General features: G+C 40.8%; 1 protein-coding gene and 1 pseudogene across 19 annotated transcripts in view; both read left to right on the forward strand.

Moving 5' to 3' along the window:
• The window catches only part of LOC118079302 (protocadherin gamma-C5), a 274,853-nt gene that overhangs the window by 134,764 nt on the left and 119,315 nt on the right, over positions 1 to 20,774 (forward strand). Inside the window, exon 1 of one of the 18 annotated variants that reach the window (XM_060278106.2) lies at positions 5 to 5,656. The exons of 16 other annotated variants lie outside the window; for them this stretch is intronic. In XM_060278106.2, coding sequence (XP_060134089.1) covers positions 3,242 to 5,656 — 2,415 coding nt within the window. In that variant the 5' untranslated portion in view covers positions 5 to 3,241. Of the gene's footprint in view, positions 1 to 4; positions 5,657 to 6,410; positions 11,077 to 20,774 lie in introns of those variants that run through there. One more of the 18 variants, XM_088675036.1, reaches the window with a different exon arrangement.
• LOC132591110 (protocadherin gamma-B1 pseudogene) lies at positions 11,108 to 17,906 on the forward strand (annotated as a pseudogene). The gene has a single exon (XR_015951309.1). The product of XR_015951309.1 is annotated as a protocadherin gamma-B1 pseudogene (transcript).

Raw genomic sequence — 20,774 nt, forward strand, 5'->3', positions numbered from 1 at the left:
TCCATTCTAGATATTATTCACATTATCTCCTGCACTACTTTTAAACTGTGTCTGTATATGAAGAACAATATTGTATATAGTGGATGTATCTTCCAATAGATTCATAATGATGTAGAGGCTGAGGAAAAGAAATATAATTTCTTTTATAACAGATGCTAAATAGTCCTTGTTTTTCTAGTTGCTTCAACTTTAATGAAGCAATCATTTTATCTATATTGATTCCGACTAATCCTACTGTAGTTATAGACGTGCTCGGCAGTTACTTATTTACTGATTGCCATCTATATAGATACTTAACAAGGCAGATAAATGTGCATATATGTCACAGTCTGTAAGTGGAGAAGGAGGAAGGAAGAGGAAGTGATAAATAATTTTGGAGACCACCCACTTAGTTCACATCTTATGATACCGTTTCATAGCACTCCTTGTGTGCAATGAAAATTGGGATGTTTTACAATGTCTGCCGTTTGATACTGCAATATTCTTTCACCTTTAATTGCAGTGAATACTAAAAGAATTATTTATACACCTAATAGTCATATAATTAGCCATCTCTTCAGTTTTCATTTGTTCTTATAGCTTGCCACCACCTGCCCAAATTCCCAATCCTCAACTTAGAATTGAAACAATCAGCACCCGTCCGTGATGTTGGGCTGTGCCATTTAATATTTTGGATAGAGGAATCTAATATTTGGAGATTCCACACATTAACCAAATAACTTCCTACCCAAACAAAATGATCATGTGAGGAAAGAGGCAAAAACTAACTTAGCACTGACAAACTAGGATGGGCATTCAGGTTCAGATCCAGTTATCTGTGTGTGGATACTTTGTTGCTAGATGAGGGTGGATGCATATTCCAAACATTCTGCATATCTTTTTTGCTATAACTTGTTTCAAAGATAGGGTGGTGGTAATTTTCTCCATATTGTTTAATCATTTTGGTCACTCATTTCAAATCATTTGCTATAACTCTACACTTTTATGATTCTTTTTAAAAAAATTCAGACCAGTTTAGAAAGAAAGAGATGATAAAGATTTGGGAGAAGCAGAGAATTTGAGAATACTTGATGTAGTTTTAGGTGACAAAATCAGAATCGGATAATACAATTCATGTAATACTTCGCATCACAACACAGTATAAGATAAAATGTCCCCCCCCCCCCAAAAAAAAACACTTGACAGAATCACATTCCTACAGACATGCTTGATGTCAGATGAAGCTTCTAGAAATGTAGTGCTTATAGAAATAAAGTTCTTGTGGTGTAGCGGTTTGACTGTTGGACTAGGGGCCCCTTGAGACAACCTGTTTATTGAGAAGTCATCCTGATCTGCTTGCACAAAGCTTACTGGGGAAGTTAGACTATATCTTTATTGCACACTTGTTCTGATTTGTTTGCAGCGAGGTTCTGTGACAATGAGCGTGGATCCTGATTTGTTTCTGCAGCATTTATACACCTTCCCATGAATCATTCATTCACCTCCCTCTTTCAGGTGCATTTCCCTAGCACTTGCCTAACCACAAAAAGTCCCATTTTTTACAAACAGATTAGTGCAATGGCAGCAAAGTAATTCAGTCCAGTTTAATTGAATCCATCCCACAAAATTCTGAAAGTTTGGAGGTGAAAGGATTGGGGAGAGACAGGTTAAAATCCTCACTCCGCTATGAAGCTCACTGGGTGAACTTGAGCCCGTCACTGTCCTATCAACCTAACCAACATCAACTCTGTTGTGAAGAGAAAGAGGGGTGGGGGGCCATGTAAGCTCATTGGAGGAAAAACAAAATATTCTTGGGATTCAGGATCTCTCTCTCTCTCTCTCTCTCTCTCTCTCTCTCTCTCTCTCTCTCTCTACACACACACACACCCTATACTTGAAAGCAGTGGATCTTCTGAGAGATAAACTACTTGTTACATGGGAGCTCTGCATTTAGCGATCCTTTTCTTCTTTGTAGAAGCAGTCGTGAAGGTCTTCTAATTTTGATCAGGGCCACAACATGAGAATGGGCAGGTTTAATGTTTTTCTCTGTGCCACAACCTCAGTCTGATTGCCCAAAGCAACATGTTAGGGGAAAATGAGGGCCTAATTAGGTACCTCCTGCATCATGGCACTGATCCAAGTCAGGGTGCCAAGTGAGGCTCATGCATAGCTGCCAAGTTTTCCTTTTTCTCGCGAGGAAGCCTATTCGGCATAATGGAATTTCCCTTAAAAAAAGGGGAGAACTTGGCAGCTATGGGCTCATGTCCACACATGCTATTTTAATGTAACAAGTATTCGGCCTTGAGTAAATGTGTATATGAATGGTCTCATGTGTATGTTATGGGCACAACCCTTCCTGTTACCTTATCCTTATATTTCTTGAGAAAATTGCCCTGAGCAAATTTGGGGGCATGGGTGGGATAAACATTTTAAAAATAAATATTTTGGAAGCATATTTTATCATTATTTTATTCCCATAATTTAAGAGATCTATAATTTTTATGAGAGTTGGTTTAAATTCTAGCAGAGAAAAGATTTATGATCACATGTTTGCATGCATATATACACGTGTTTCTAGCTGGATTCCATGTTATTTAAAATCTTAACAGAAAAAAATGCTTACTAAAGTACCAGAAAATATCAGGAAAACATATTACATGACCTTTCAGACAAGATCATCACAGTGTCTACCATAGGCCAACTTCGAGGAGACTGTGTGGAGAGTAACAGCCTACGATAGCAGGATAATGATTATAAGCAGAGAACAATCAGTTTCCATGATCAGAAATGCGATTCAATCATGAACCTGGATTGCTACAAAATGTCACACAAATAGAGTGGGAGTTTTTATCTGGTCATCTACTGTACTTGCAGCTGAAGTATCAGGATGAGAAATATACCGTACTAAGGAAGATGGCATTTCAGAAAGCACCAAGAAGATGAAGTTATTGTTTTAGGACTCTGGGTGTCGCTGTTTACCAACCAAGGCTGAACAATTTAGTGAGAGATTCAACTTTCTCAACCAACCGCTTCATTACAGAAAATGCAGAGAGAGAGATCACACGTATGGAATCTGAACAACTGGAGGATCTTATATTAAATCGAATCTGTATTTTAAAATATAGGCAATAGAGATAAAAATGCTATCTGTGTTGTATGTGTGTTTATACTAAGAATTTCAGTCACATACAGACAAATCTAAAATATAGCCACTCTATCAAAGAAGTAGGATCTTCACCTTGGCACAGAAGTACATCTGGCAATGGCAACCTTTTTTCAAGATTGCAGAAGGAGAGCTGTCTTTTGTTTCATTCTGGTTCATGTTTGGCAAGCTGTTACAGGGCAGATTCATTATTCCATCCCTGAAGAAGCAGAAAAAGGTTCTTTTGTGGGGCCTATCGCAAAAGACCTGAAGCTGGAATTAAAGGAGCTCTCACGCCGTGGAGTCCGCATTGTTTCTCGAGGTAGGACACAGTATTTTGCTTTGAATTATAAGAGTGGTCATTTGTACGTCACAGAGAGAATAGACAGAGAGGAGCTCTGTGGACAAGTGGATAGGTGTGTCTTGAATTTTGATACCATAGTGGGAGATTCAATGAAAGTATATGGTGCTGAAGTTGAAATCACAGATATTAATGACAACGCTCCCACCTTCCATTCAGAGAAACTGGAGCTCAAAGTTAGTGAGACCACAGCACCTGGAACTCACTTTCCCCTCGATGAAGCTCAGGATCTTGATTTGGGCACCAATACCCTTCAGGGATACAAACTCAGCAACAGTAGCCATTTCTCCCTCAATGTGCAAGAGACAGTTGACGGTAGACAATACACTGAATTGGTACTGGAAAGGCCTTTGGACCGTGAAGAGGAAGCTATTCATAATCTGGTCCTCACAGCATATGATGGGGGAGATCCAGTCAGGACAGGAACTGTACAGATTCAAGTGACAGTTTTAGATGCTAATGACAATGCACCAGTTTTTAGCCATCATAGCTATGAAGTTAGCGTTAGGGAAGATATTCCTGTTGGTACCACAGTGGTTATATTAAAAGCCATTGACCTGGATGAAGGTGTCAACAAGGAACTGAAATATTCATTCAGAAAGATCACAGAAAGGGCTTCACAAATATTTCATTTGAATTCACATACTGGGGAAATTACACTTGCAAGAGGCTTGGACTATGAGGAGTCTACACTTCATGAAATTGAGGTCCAGGTCCATGATGGTGGAGGTCTATTGGACAGATCAACTGTCATAGTATTTGTTACTGATGTAAATGACAATGCACCCAAACTGGAAATAACTTCACTTATCAGCTCCGTCCCTGAGAACTCTCCACCAGTGACTGCAATAGCCCTTTTGAATGTGCAAGATGAGGATTCGGCAGAGAATGCAGAAGTCACGTGCTCTGTCCCCAGCAACCTCCCCTTTCTACTGACAAAAGCCTATGGCAACTACTACAGTTTGATGACAGCAAGAGCCCTGGACAGAGAGCAGGTGGCCGCCTACAACATCACTGTCACAGTCACAGATCATGGGACCCCTCCACTTTCCACATCAATTGTTATTCCACTTGAGATTTTAGACACAAACGACAACCCTCCACACTTCCTGCAATCAGTTTATACTTCGTATATAATGGAGAACAACCCAAGAGGGGCCTCCATATTTTCCCTGAAGGCTGATGATCCAGACTGTGGAGAGAACTCCAGAGTCACTTATTCCATTATTGAGCACAACATCAGTGACTCCCCAGTATCTTCCTTCCTTTCCATTAACTCTGAGACTGGGATTGTCTATGGCCTGATTTATTTTGATTATGAGGAGATGAGGGAGATTAAGTTCCTGGTCAGGGCCCAGGATAGAGGTTCTCCACCACTCAGCTCCAACGTCTCAGTGACTCTCTTCATCCTGGACCAGAATGACAATGCTCCCCAAATCCTGTACCCCTCCCCTCCCACCGATGGCTCCACGGGGATAGAGCTGGCCCCTCGCTCCTCTGAGCCAGGCTACCTGGTCACTAAGGTGGTGGCCGTGGATGCGGACTCTGGCCAGAATGCCTGGCTCTCCTACCAGCTGATCAAGGCCACCGAGCCAGGGCTCTTCACTCTGGGGCTCCACACGGGAGAGATCAGGACAGCCCGCTTCTTTCTGGAGAAAGATGCCCTCAAGCAAAGCCTGGTGGTTTTAGTGAAGGACAATGGGCAGCCGCCTCTCTCTGCTTCAGCCACTCTGACTGTGGTGCTGGCTGACACCATCCCTGCAATCCTCTCAGACCTGAGCAGTATCTCAGCTCCTGTAGAGCCTCCATCTGACCTCACCTTCTACCTGGTCCTTGCAGTGGCTTTTGTCTCCTGCTTGTTCTTCACTTTCCTACTTGTGTTAGGGGCCATTAAGTTGCACCGGTGGAGAAATTCTCAGCTGCTTGAATCGGGGAGTTTGAATTTCAGTGGGGCTCCCATCTCGCAGTTTGTGGGGATCGATGGAGTCCGAGCATTTCTGCACTCCTACTGCCAGGAAGTTTCTCTCACCACAGACTCTAGGAAAAGTCAGTTTAATATTTCTAAGGCAAATTATTCCAATACTCTGAGCAATAAAGATACATGTGAAATAAAGGATCCCTTCCTCATTGCTGAAGATATTAATAGCAGTAATGGAGATTCGGCCAATGCACAGGTGAGCTATCCCTTTCAAATCTGGGCTCTGAGGTTTTAAATATAATGCCTGCTATTAATTGTTATGTACTTTTATGAAGAGGGGGTTGGAAGATCATTCTCCCACTCATATTATTTCATCTTTACCAGAAGCTTATAGTTTTTGGTATTTGAAAATACCTACACCACACATACAACAAGCACACCACTTTTTCCCATAAAAACTAGACTTCTCTTGGTCAAAAAAAATGTTTGTCAGAGTCCGCCAGGAAAGAAAGAATCAGAGTGAATGTTTGCCTACTCTCTTTGACAAGAGAGCATTTATTTGCCTTGTTCGAAGTATAATTTATGCCTAGTTCCTACTAGTTCTTTGATGACACACACTTCTAAGGGAGGACGATACCCAGGTTTTCTCACTCACCACTTGTGGATGGGGAAATTCATTTCTAACCCCACATATGGTGACGGACCAATAATATGATCAAAACTCATTAGCTGAATTTTCCCAATGAAAGCCTGAGACAGTTCAGGAGTTTGAGATGGTTGGGAAGATTTATAGCATGATAAATCAAAACATTACATTCGTTATATGACAAATGCATAAGAAGTATGCAAGCCTTGAGAGTTAATCAGGGCCGGCTCTAGGGGTAGGCTGGGTGGCACGGGGCGCCAGGACGCCGGGTCGGCGCTGCGCGGAAACCGCGCTGCACCCTGCGCCCGCCCACCAGCCGCGGGAAGAAATGGGGTGGGGCGGGGGCGCCGGAGCGATCTGCGCACCACGGCGCCAGGGCGCCCGACCTGCTTAAGACTGCCCTGGAGTTAATTATGTGCTTTCACACCTTTTGTATAAAATTTAGGGCTAGTTCACATGGACAACTGCATCACTTGTTAACTGTGTTAACCTAAGCTTGATCACTTGGCAGCTGAACTGATGTGTTGGATTTGTGGGCTGATACCTTGAGTTTGTGTTTCAGAACATGCAACCATTTTATTTGTGGTGTGACATCTGTGTTCACACTAGATGCTGCAGTCATCAAAGGATAAATATGCACATGTGGACCAGGACCTACTGCCATCTGTTTGTAAACCAACTTCAATGCAGTCTTTGATTCTCCATAATATTAAATATTTAGTTATAGGAATTTGACTTTATGTGACAGCATATATTATCTTTAACCAGCAGTCTATGCATAGTGATTTCAGCTTATGTTTTTACCAGTTTAAGAGAAAGTAAAGGAGATATATCTAGAAGAAGTATCTCAAGTATGAACAGAATATGTTTCACATAAGTAGACATATTAAGAATAAGTGTATTGTGGCAATGTTTACGTATGGCAGCTTTGAAGGGGTTCTATATTTGAAGCCTGTGATGCAATGGGCAGAATGTTGAACCATGGAATCTTGAGTTCAAATACTTACTTGTCCAAAAAGAAGCTCACTGGGCAGCGTTGGTCACATCTCTTTCAGCCTGCCCTTTCTCCAGGGTTGTTGAGAAGATAAAATGGAATGACCCAACACTCATATACCTCTAAGTTGCCTTTAACTTCTTGGAGGAAAAGTGGAATAAACATGTGATCAATAATAATCTCTACTCCCCCACACTTGGAATTCTATAGCTGAGTTGTGGAATTCTATAGTTTGTTGTACTCAGTTGGTCCCAGATTCAATTCTCACCCTCTCCAGTTAAAGCATCTCCAGTAACATAGCTAGGAATGATCTCTCCATGAGACTAAGAAGAGCCACTTGTTTGGAAATGTGGTCTTATCTGGTGTCTCATCTTACAACTGTACAGCAGCATAGTTTTTAGGATCTCTGGATTGCTCATGGTCCTCCATAATGCTAAGGTGGCAAAGCCAGAGCAACATGCAATCTATATGTATGATATGCAGACAATGTCATTGACACAAGTATTTGGTAAAGTCACAAAGTAAGAGAAGTACATACGTGGGTGGTTGGGTTTATTGGCTGCTTGTCCCACTAGCGTTAGAACCCACTTTGCCCTCAATGCCTATCTGAGACAGTCCCATGCAGAAAAATACTATGTCAACGCCAAAAGCAGCCACCCCACATCTTCTGCTTTTCTCAAATCTGTAACATCTAGTGAATCTTGTTGCAATTTTCCTCACTTCATTGGTTGCCACATGCATGGGTGATGAAGCTTTAAAAGCAATGGCATCATGTCAGACCTTTTGTTTTATTTCGAGTTCTTTTGGTGAGAGGGGGAGACACAGAACTGCTGCTTTCGCCACCAGCCACACATCCTTTGCAAATAACATCTAGTTCCAGCCTAAACGCTACTCAATCTTCCCAAAATGGTTACAGAGAGAGATCTCTGGTCAGGCAGAAGTGTCCAATAAAGTATGAGCTTCTACAAACAAAATTATTTTTTAAAAATACTACATCTCTAGAAATTTCTGATATTACAAATTCAGGAGCTAGAATTTGTGACATATTGGTTGGTAATAGTGAAGGTATTGCCTGACCATGGATTTTGAAAGTTCTCTTCATAGTCACAGTAGCAGTTCTAAGACATTAAAAGTCATTGGCCTGCATGAAAGAATCTAAAAAGCAATGAAGTATTAATTTCAAAAGAACCAAAGGAGGGCATTCTCAAATTTATGACTTATACACACTTTCAGTTGTCCTTTTTCCTGGAACACAAAGATATGATCATACTGGTAGTATTTCTGCTTTTTATTTTCATAACAAAACATTTGCAATTCTCTCTCTGAGCCTCAGAGTGTCACTGTTGGCCAATGTGGTCCCAGAAAAATGGATGGAGATCTAGTTATGCTTTTGCTACAAAGTGAGTGTTTCATCAGTTCTATACAGACTGAGCAAAAAGAAAAACACAAAGGCATTGCAGTCCGGCTGAAAAAAGGAAAAGGCTCCCAATTCTCACAATTTTAAGAAGGAAGGCAGTTTATATTTACTTATAGAGATTTCCTCTGTCCTATTGAGAAACTGATCTGGTCACTACAAGCTGCAGAAAAGGAGGCAGAAAAATTCTCAGTGATCTAGATGGACAGAAGGCAGAAAGAGGATGGCAGAACACTCAGAAGGCAAGTACTGCTTCTCTTATTTTTGCCTTTCTCCTGCTGGGCTGCCTCAGAGCATATTCGCTATTCTATCCCTGAGGAGATGGCAAAGGGTTCAATTGTGGGGAATCTTGCCAAGGATTTGGGACTAAATGCCAGAGATCTAGGAAGGCGCAATATGCATGCTGCCTCTGTGAACAAAATGCAGTATTTCAGTATAAGTGCAGACAATGGAAACCTTTATGTGAATGACAGAATTGATAGAGAGGAAATATGTGACACAACTCCACTCTGCCTTATTAATTTTGAAGTGGTGATGGAAAATCCTTTAAATGTTTTCCATATAACAACAGTTATACAGGATATTAATGATAATGCACCACACTTCCTCAGTAATATAATCAACTTGGAGATCATAGAATCTACTGTTCTAGGAACCAGATTTCTCCTTGGGAAAGCAGAAGATCCTGATATTGGGTTGAACTCTCTCCAGAATTACCAGCTAAGCTCCAACCAGTACTTCACCTTGGAAGTAAGGGAGAGAAAAGATGGAAATAAATATGCAGAATTAGTGCTAAGTAAAGTTATGGATCGAGAAAATGAACAGACTGTTCACTTGATCCTTACAGCCTTTGACGGCGGCGAACCAAGAAAAACTGGGACTGTCCAGATACGGATTAATGTCACAGATGCCAATGACAACCCACCTGTTTTCACTCAGGAGGTATACAAAGTCAGTGTACCTGAAAATGTTCCTGTTGGGTCACTTGTGCTCCAGGTTGTAGCCTCAGATAAAGACGAAAGCTCTTATGCCCAGATCAGGTATCAATTCAGCAACATAGCAGCAAACAGCCACAAGAAATTCAGTTTGGATCCAATTAATGGCATAGTCACTCTTACAGGACTGCTCAACTTTGAGGAAACTAAAGAATATACCATGGCAGTAGAAGCCAAAGATGGGGGTGGATTGGTGGCACAATCCAACATTGAAATAACTGTGCTTGATGAGAATGATAATGCCCCAGATGTGACTTTAGCCTCCATGTTCAGCCCTGTTCCTGAAGATTCTCTGCCAGGAACTGTCATTGCTCTGATCAATGTGAATGACAAAGATAGTGCTGATAATGGAAAGGTTACTTGCTATTTACAAGATGGTATACCCTTCAAAGTTCTTCCCTCATCTAACAATTACTTTAAACTCCAGACAGACAGTCTCCTGGACAGAGAAAGAACTCCTGCATATAATATTACAATCACAGCCACTGACAGAGGAACTCCACCTCTTTCCACACACAAAACAATTTCACTACAGATCTCGGATATCAATGATAATCCCCCTACTTTTCAGAAACCATCCTACAGTATCTACGTGCCAGAAAACAATCCTTCAGGTGCCTCCATTTTCACCATCAAAGCCTCTGATCCCGATGTGGACCAGAACTCACGAATCACATACTCCATCCTCAACAGCAACATTGAGGAGCTTCCCATCTCCTCCTATATCTCCATTAATTCAGAGACTGGCACCATCTATGCCCAGAGATCCTTTGACTATGAACAATTCAGAGAGTTCCAGCTGCAAGTGAAGGCCCAAGATGGGGGTTCTCCCCCTCTCAGCAGCAATGTCACCGTCAGGGTGTTTGTTCTTGACAGGAATGATAACAGCCCTCATATCCTGTCCCCCTCACAAGAAGCCAAGGGCTCTGCCTTGTTTGAGATGGTGCCTCGTTCGGCCGAGGCTGATTATCTTGTCACCAAGGTGGTGGCCGTGGATGCAGATTCTGGACACAACGCCTGGCTCTCCTACCACCTGACTCAGGCCACTGAGCCGGCACTCTTCACGGTTGGTTCTCATACTGGAGAGATCAGGACCGCCAGGGCCTTTGTGGAGAGAGATGCTGTGAAACAGAGACTGGTCATCATGGTGAAGGATAACGGGCAGCCGTCTCTCTCGGCCACCATTACTCTGAACCTGGTGTTTGCTGAGAACTTTCAGGAGGCCCTTCCAGAAATGAAGAGCCAGCCCAGCAGCTCGGAGTATCAGTCTGACCTGCAGTTCTACTTGGTGCTGGCCTTAGCTGTGATCTCCTTCTTGTTCCTCTTGACTGTCATTCTGGCCGTTACAATGAAGGTCCGTCAATCAGGGCATCCCAGGTTCCTACAGTGCTTTGGTCCTGTTCCCCATTCCAAGAATGGGGCCATCTTCCCACCCAACTTTGAAGATGGGACTTTGCCCTATTCCTACCAGCTGTGTCTGTCTTCTGAGACCAGGAAGAATGAGTTTGCCTTCCTGACACCCAATGTTCAGATGGTAGACAATATTATTGGCAGTGAGAAACCTAGTGTGCCTTTTACAGGCAACAGTGGAAACAATTTTGATTCTGCAATAGATAATGGAGAACAGGTAAGGTTGTTTTCTGAAATTAAATGCCGTTATCCATCATTCTTTGCCATTAGTGACATTGTCAGAGTGCCTTTTATCCAGCTAATGTGACTTCCTTTTTGTTTTTCATCATATAAATGAATAGTTTGGCTCTTACATAATTTGGCTTTTATGAATCAGAATGCATCCTTTTCCATCTGGTATAACTACTTATCTTCTTGTCATTTGAGCAACTAGTATTTTGAGGAGTTGACCTTAAACTACTTTAATTAAATTAAATAAAGTGAGGAAAAGAACTTTGTTTTTGCACATTACTTGGCTGGGGGGGGGGGGCTACTGTGCAGCATACATACAAGGTATGTAGCTGCTATGTAGCAGAAAATACTACCACTGTTATTAGTATTACTAGCCATTTTTTTTTAAAAAAAAGCAATAGATTTTAAGACATACACTTTTGAGAGGTGTTTGTAAATTATGCTTTACTTCCTTCTGCATAAAATCAAGTTAATTATAAATTTGTTCATTTATACTGTGTCAGTTTTCAATTTTAGTGAACTACAGCTCCATGAACTTCAGTAGATTGTTTGAATCTAGGTTATGGGTGTGAATTATGCTGTTTATATAATTTCACATCGTTGTATAAAGTATTTATACATAGTTCAGATCTAGAGCTTCCCTGTTTAATTCAATGCAGAGGAAAGTTCCAGAAACATCAGATTGAATTGCATTATAAAACTGATGACATCTACATTGGTTTAGTCCACACATTTTTCTAATTTTAATACTGGAATTCAGTATTAAAATTCAGAGTGTGAAGAATTAAAGCCTAGCTACATCTAGATGTCATTTAAATAGTTCACAATGCACATGTTCTATGTAAGTTCGAAACCATAAGGAACCTAAAGTGGGCGCAACATGGCATAAAAGGATGCTTAGCATCATAGCATCCTTACTAGCTTGGGTGGATCTGGGAAGGAGAACTAATTATCATTGCCCCTAAGATTTACCAGCTCCTGGTGTTTAAATGTCCTCTTCTACACAAAATTGAGTGAAGAGCAAATACCAGTTTCAGTATGGATCCCATGCTTAGGTCCAGAGTGAGGTCACCCATTCATTGTGACTAGGAAGGAAGGCCTTCAACTTGGTAGAAATCAGATCAGACTTGTAAATAAATGAGATTGTGCTCCATGGTCAAATCCATTCACCGTATCTCTGCATTCTGGAATTTGTGGGTAGGAAAACATAAATCAGTCATGTTTTGTTTTCTGTAAGGTGGGGTTCAATAAAGGCATATGTGTTCCTGCATGAGTGATGTAAAAAAAAGTCAAGTCAAGACAGATTGACTGGCTGGCTGGTTGGCTGGCTGGCCTTCTAGAGTAGATTGTGGGTATTTCCAGCCCCCGTATTCCTTTAAGTGAAACCATACTGTATTAAAGCTCTTTCTAAACAACTGTCTGAAAGACAGGCAGGCGGACAGATACTGTGGGATGTTTTGTTAAATACATGCATTGTGCATTTATTTATTTTTAAATTTTATTTAAAACAAAAATAAAACAACTACATACAGTCAAACAGTCGTCATTGAATACTCCACAGAGCTTTGCCAAAGTGTATATTCTAATATCATTTCAATCTTAACAAAAACAAAATGGTACGTAATAACCTCCATCTCTTCAACTATTGTCCACAACTAAAATAGATATATTGTTATCAGCAGCAGTGCTGGTCTGCAGGGTTTATACAAAGGCAAGAGGGAAGGACAAAAATTAAAATTAAAATATGTGCTTCATGCACACCAAATTGTGCTGTAGGCCATAGGCACCGTTCTGCCACATGCCTCATTGTTGTATAATATATAAAGTCTCCCAAGACTGCATAAAAGTTATCATTTCCCCTGGCCTCTTGCTATCTTCAGTTTTCATGTAAGTTTTTTCAATACAGTACTGCTACCTGCCAGATTACACTGCCTGTGTTATGTATTTCTGCCACATGATTTCGCAGGCATGTAGATCGTGATCTACTGGCAGATCGCGGGGCGCTCCTCGTTGACCTCTTGCCCCTCAGCGATCTCCTTACAAAAAAGCAAACAAAAAACAAAAAAAACCACCCAACTTTGGCTTACTAAAAAAAGGTCAAGCTCCGCAACTTTGGCTTACTAAAAAGCTCCACAACTTTGGGTAGATCACTGCCAATCTTTTTACGACAGTAGGTAAATCACTGCCAGTTTTTTTATACTGTGAGTAGGTCACATTCTAATGGGAGTTGGACGTAACAGAATGATAATGATACTTACCATGTATACAATATTTTTAAGTTTCAAATGACATTGCATATAATGGGTCAAATCCAGAATTAGTTATCATTGGACTAAGTTTTAGTCAAGCAAGACTAATTTAAGTCCAATGTATTTAAGTATGACAAAGTCAGGATTTGACACATTATCTCATAATTTTTATATATAAGTGAGTTCCTGTCAGAGGCAGACTTCATACCATGGAGTTCTTGGTTCTCAGTTTTGTTTTTTACATGAGAGCTCAATATACATGAAGCATGTTGAATTCTTGACCTTCTCTACCAACATGTTAGCTATGCTGCTTACATGGGATGAATGTATGAATAAATGGATAACTGTATTTCTGATCATAGCATTGTGGGATATCTTAGCAGGTACTTGAGTCACTTAAGCCTGCAATGAACCACCCCCTCCAACTCCCTGCTGGGCTCATGGCCAGTAGGGAAGATGTGAGGATGGAGGAGTGCTCTTGCCAGGGTTGTTGCTAGCTGTTGGAAGGAATGAGGGCACAGGCCCATGACTGACAATTTCAGTGTACTCAGCTACCAAGTAAACAAAGAAAAAGAAGTTTAAAAATGGAGGGGAAAGCTCAGAAGATTTGGGGTCCAGCACATACCACCCAGGGCTTCAGTCCCTTGGGTCACCCCCTAACAAGAAGCCTAGGAATTGAAATTTTCCATCCTTTTCCAGTTTCAAACAAACAAGCTATTCTCACCTATTTGGAGCAAAGGAAAGGAACTAAACCATGTCTGCTATGCTATGCTATTCTCTTCCCTAGTTGATGGGAGAAGGGGTGTCATGGGACTGCGAAGGCAGTGAATCCTTTAGATCCAAGCCTTCCCCTGGTCCATCCTGTCATGCTCCCAATCCACCCAGGCAGGCACACCTCTTTTCAACCCTACCAATGTTGGCACTTCAAAAGATTCTATTATTTAGCATTCAGGATTTTATGCATGCAGTTTTGTTCCTTGATTAAATGAAGTTGCATTGACAGCTGGATACCATGTGCAGCTTTCCAAATTACTGAAAGGACTGTAGAGATTTCTGAGTAGCTTTCTGGTGCGTTTTTTGCCCTGGCAAAATAGGAATCTTCATATTGTTTGCATATGTAGAGGGGTTGGCCCATATCTGAGTGGTTGTGAAATAGCTGGGGTGTTGTATAAGGTCAAAAGCACACACCACAAACTAAATGAAATCAGCAAAGTGTCTATTGTAACTGGACAAATGGGCAGGTGGGGAAAATGGCAAAGGTAAATACTGACACAGTACATCTGCTAAAGGAGAAAACTACACAAACAAACCAGAAAATGTGTGGGCATAAAGTGACAAACTAGGACTTGAGATGTAGCACTATTTTCAGTGAAATTATGTAAAGATAAACACAATTTTCAGACACGTCCTTAGGCTATCCATACACAGTCTAAGATGCCTGTAAATACCTAATACTGTACAATTTTTTTTAACTTTGTTTAAAAGTCTTTTATTATAAATTATTATAAATGATGATTATAAATATCATTCTCATACTGCAGTCTGATTTTTCTAAAGAAGCATTTTATAAATACATTAATTTGCTTGGATGAAGATTAGAGGGTGGAAATAGTGCTATAAATTCATTACTGCTTTTTCTTTCCTGTAAATACTCATTTAAAGCTGGTTTCTTTTAACCTATTATAATGGTGAACAGATAACACTTTATAACAGACATATTCACATATCCTGTATCAGAATATAGTTTGGGTCATTGAATGTAAACACCACCATGCCATGTCATGAATTAGGGGAGAAAAATCACTGGGGAAAGATTGCAGTTCTCTGTTTCAGACTCACAGTGTCACTGTTGGACAAGGCGGCAATCCAAGGGCAGCTGAAGTTCCACTGATGCTTATTGCAGAGCGATTTCTTTGTCCCAAACTGCACATCGGGAATACCAGCAGATGCTGGAACAAACGTTTCAGCTGAAAAAAGGAAAACACTGCAGCATATCTAAATTACGCCAAAGGATCCAATTCTTTTTTTACTCCTGTCTTGGTGGAAATCTGAAATCTTGTGCTCATCAAAGAGAAGAAGAAAATGAAGAGGAAAGGAATCCTTCATGGAGAGAGCTTGCAAACACCAGGAAGGCATATGACCCTTCTGATATTATCATCTTTGTTTTGTGGAGCAGTTTTGGAAGAGGTTAACTATTCCATCCCTGAGGAGATGGCAAAGGGGTCTTTGGTGGGAAATCTTGCCAAGGATTTGGGACTAAATGCCAGAGAACTGAGGAATAGAAACCTGCATATCATTTCTGAAGGTAAAAAGCCATATTTCACTATCAATGCTGAAAATGGAAACCTGTATGTGAATGAGAGGATAGATCGTGAGGGAATGTGCAGAGAGAGCACACAATGCATTATTGATTTTGAAGCTGTGATTGAAAAGCCATTGAATGTTTTCCATGTAAGCGTAGCAATCCAGGATATTAATGATAACATCCCACAATTTCTAGAAGCCAATATTAGACTTGAAATAATTGAATCCACATTGCCAGGTGCTAGATTTCTCCTTGGGAAAGCTGAAGATGCTGATATTGGGATTAATGCTCTCCAAAACTACCAGTTAAGCCTAAATCAGTTCTTTGTATTAGAAATTAAACACAGTCCAGATGGCCATAAATATGCAGAGTTGGTGCTGCAGAAACCTTTGGATCGGGAAAGTGAACACTCCCTGCAGTTGATTCTTATGGCCGTGGATGGAGGTGAACCCAGAAAAACTGGGACTGCTCAGGTATGGATTAATGTCACAGATGCCAATGACAACCCACCGGTCTTCACTCAAGAGGTTTATACAGTTAGCCTGAGAGAAAATTCTCCTGTGGGGTCCCCCATACTCCAAGTAAAAGCCTCTGATAGGGATCAAGGTTCAAATGGTCAGATCAGTTACACATTCAGTAAAGTCCCAGAAAAAGTCTATGAGAAATTTAGACTAGATCCACAAAGTGGAACAATTGCAATTAAGGAGACCCTTGACTTTGAGGAAACAGAGAAGTACACTATGGCAATAGAAGCAAGAGATGGAGGAGGATTAGTGGCTCACTGTAATGTTGATATAAAGATTATAGATGAGAATGACAATGCTCCAGAGATCATCGTGGCCTCCTTATCTAGTCCAATTCCCGAAGACTCTGCTTCTGGAACACTAATTGCTCTCATCAATGTAAAGGATAAAGATTCTGGAGAAAATGGAAAAATTACGTGCCATCTACAAGGTAATGTACCATTTAAAATAGTGTCAGCTTCAAGAAACTACTATAAAGTCCTCACAGACAGTCCTTTGGACAGAGAAAAAGCCTCAGGATACAACATCACAATCACAGCCACCGACAAAGGTAGCCCCCCTCTCTCCTCCAACAAAACCATCTCCCTGCAGATTTCAGATATCAATGACAACCCCCCTGCCTTTGAAAAATCAACCTACAGTGTCTTTGTGCCAGAAAACAATCCCTCAGGTGCCTCCATTTTCTCCATCAAAGCCTCGGACCCGGATCTAGACCGCAACTCACGTATCACTTACTCCATCCTCAACAGCAACATGGAGGAGCTGCCTCTCTCCTCTTATGTCTCCATCAACTCTGAGACGGGAACTATCTATGCACAGCGCTCCTTTGACTATGAGCAATTCAGGGAGTTTCAGATCCAAGTGAAGGCCCAAGATGGCGGCTCTCCCTCTCTCAGCAACACCACCACCATGTGGGTGTACATTTTGGATCAGAACGATAACAGCCCTCGGGTTCTGTATCCTCTCCCAGGCGCTGAGGGCTCTGCCTTGTTTGAGATGGTTCCTCACTCAGCAGAGCCAGGCTACCTAGTGACCAAAGTGGTGGCTGTGGACGCGGACTCTGGGCACAATGCTTGGCTCTCCTACCAAGTGCTGCAGGCCACGGAGCCGGCCCTCTTCACCATTGGGACCCACACAGGAGAGATCAGGACGTCACGAGCCCTTCTGGAGAAAGATGCTGTGAAGCAGAAGCTGGTCATCTTGGTGAAGGACAATGGGAAGTCTCTGCTTTCAGCTACTGTGGTCCTCAACCTTGTGGTTGCCGAGAACTTCCAAGAGGCACTTCCGGAAATGACTAGGCAGTCCAGTGACACAGAGCATCATTCTGACCTCCAGTTTTACTTGGTGCTGGCTTTGGCATTGATCTCATTTTTATTCCTCCTGACGGTGATACTGGTCATTGTCATGAAACTTCGACAATCAGGAAATCCCAAATTATTCCAATGCTTTGAACCTAATGCTTTTTCTAAGGCGCAGGTCATATTTCCACCAAACTATGAAGAAGGCACTTTACCTTATTCCTACCAACTCTGCCTATCGTCAGAAATGAGGAAAGAGCAGATCTCTTTCCCAAAACCCCATATCCAGGGGGCAGAAAACTTGCTATGCAATGATAGCTCTCAGGTGGTTCTTGTGGATGGCAACATTGGGGATGCCAATGCCAAAGACGAGGTTGGTGAGCAGGTAAGCTTTGCTTTCAGAAACAGCCTATCCTTATAGGAATAAAACTAATATTTTTATTCCGGTTTACTATATAAGGGGGTCAGGAAAATGAAATTACAGTATTAGAAGTAGTTTTTCCGATTGTGAAAAACTTTTCCTATAAGTAGCTTTTAAATTGCAATGGTAGACACAGCATAAATTCTGAATAATACAAATAATGGCAGAGTGAGTCTTCATCTCAGGAATTAAAGCATGCTGCATAGAGCTTGAGTGTTCAGTCTTCCTGTGGGATATTAGCATGTCACCATAAATATATAGTTATTTATACATCCCTCATAGTATTAAAAATATGGATTTGTACTTTTTCACTCACACAAAGTACAGGTTATTTGTCTTGTTATGATCAGCTTAACTGAAGACTGCATAAAATGTCAATGCTTCCTGGGTATTTGTAGTATAATTTTGGACTGTGTGGGGCTTCTCTGGAGGATTCATAAAAAGAAGTGTGTGGAATACAGCAAGCACAGAGAAAGGCCCCCAATATGATCAATGGGTGCAACAACCTCTATAGGGATATTTAGTTTAGATAAAAGACAAGGAAGAAGGGAAGTGAGACAGCTGTATAAAATTATGAGTGAGGTTGAGAAAATGAATAGCGAGATCCCCCTCCCCCATATTACCGGAGCCTGTGGCCATTGGAAGAAGCTGAACATTGTGAGATTCAGAACAGGTAAAAGGAAGACCTTCATACAATGCATAAACTATGGAATTGCTTGTTGACAACTAATTGCAACAACAGATCAGTGAAAACGGATATGGCAGCAAACAATTAGTGTGACTCTTTAGGAACACTTGTATAAGTTTATTTTTTGATGGTACATGACACTTCTGTGGCTTCGTCACATTTATAGTACAGGAAATAATTATGTTGGAAGTACAATTCAACCAATGCTAGGATGCAATATATTTGGGAGGCATGTCCCTAAATTAAGAATTTGTGGGTGGACATGATAAGGGAAATTGAAAGAATAAGAGGATGCACTTTGCCATTGGATCCTCTCATTGTTTTATATGATTACTTTAAGGATTTAGTACAACAGAAGTCAGATAATTACTCCAAAAGTCATTGTGCCCAGAGCAAGTATTTGTTACAATTGGGGACAGGGGCTAAGAACACTAACTTTAGGGAAATGGATTACTACACCATGGAATATTTTATCAATGGTTCAACTAATTAATACAGTAAGAATCATAGAGGGGAGGCAGTCTGATAACTTTCTGTGTTTTTGTTTCATAATTTATTGGTGCAATGAAGTTCAGGATAATGCAGACCCACATACTTTATTCGGATCTTTATGAAGGCTAAATGCTTTATTTGAGTTCATAATAGAAATTTAATGATTATTGTATACCCAGCCATTTTGTTTTGATATAAACCATTTCTAAATAATTTACTTATTTAAACAAACAAACAATGGAAATCACTACCACAAGATGCAATGATGCTCACCTACTTGGGTGGCTTTAAAGGGGGATTAGAAAAAAATTCATTGTCATGTTGGCTATATTATGTCACCTCTGAATGTGGACCAAGGGCAGAGCTTCTGAGAAGCATCTGGTTGGCCACCGTGGGAGAAAGGATGCTGGACTCAATAGACCTCTGGCCTGATCCAGCAGGGCTCTTCTTATGTTTTTTGTGTTATAATGAAATAGAATTGTGTGCAATGTTTCTGTGTGATAGACTAGCAGATGAAAAACTAGAAGCATGTTGAAAATTAGGCAGCACTCTGGTTGTGATCACTAGGAAATGTAAATTCTGTTCAATGGGGTTCCACTTTCAAGGGGATATATGCCAGGCAAAAATATTTGAATAGGATACACATCGCCAGACTGGGTTTATGGTACTGTAGGCTGTTCTATGGAGCAATAAGAAGAGCTATTACCTTTAATGTGTACAAAATGAAAGTAAATTACTTTAGTTATTTTCTAATAAAACCTCTATCATATACTCTTTCAATTAGATACTGTTGATTTCTTCTAACACCTCTTGTCTCTCTACTGTTCTCAGTTCCCAGACTTCATAATGCTATTATCATAATATGAGCGCACGTGTAAAGTGTCCAACAAACATTTTATCCTGTTGGATCATGCCTAGCTTCCGTCATGTTCCATTGCACCAGTAGCAGTTTAGTCCTGCTGGCCACATGACCCAGAAAGCTGTCTGTTTGCTTTCCCTTAGCCTGAAAGCAAAATGAGCACCGCAATCCCATAGTCGCCTTTGAGTGGACTTAACTGTCCTGGGGTCCTTTACCTTTTTTTTACTGCTGGTAGAGAAGCTACTGCCATTGTTCCCACTTCTGCGGATTCCTGCTTTGGTCACAGGGGAGCAACTGCTAAGCAAGGACATTTGTATGGCACCAGCATGTAGGAGGCAGGCGGCAGAGCCTGATGTAGAACCAATACCAGCAAACAGACATTTACTACCTAGTGCTGTCTAGACAGAAGCTGCATGTGTTGCTTCTTATCCTAAATAGACAGAGAGAGAATTCTTGGAATAGTAAGTAACTCTTGGCATTCCTACTCAACACTGAGAAGAACTTGTGCTCTGTTCCATAAATGTGGATAGACAGACATCCAACAACTTAGGAGAGATTAAAAAAAGAGAATAATTTCAGGAGGGTGCTTATATTAATTATATTTAAGAAACAAAATACTGTAGACTTACAGCTCTTGTGCTAATATAGCATAACTATTATCTTATGACATTAATTTTAAGAAAATGTTTTACTATGTAACTGGATATCTTATATATTAATGATAATGTTTCCATATTTCCAATAAAAAATGAAGATGTGCATAACCTTCATGTAAGTGCAGTATCAGATACGACCCAAATTTTCACAGTACTGAAAATCCACGAACATGAATGAGGGTAGCTGTACAC

Source organism: Zootoca vivipara, chromosome 8 (genome assembly GCF_965207765.1).
Source record: "Zootoca vivipara chromosome 8, rZooViv2.hap1.1, whole genome shotgun sequence".
Lineage (NCBI taxonomy): Eukaryota > Metazoa > Chordata > Lepidosauria > Squamata > Lacertidae > Zootoca > Zootoca vivipara.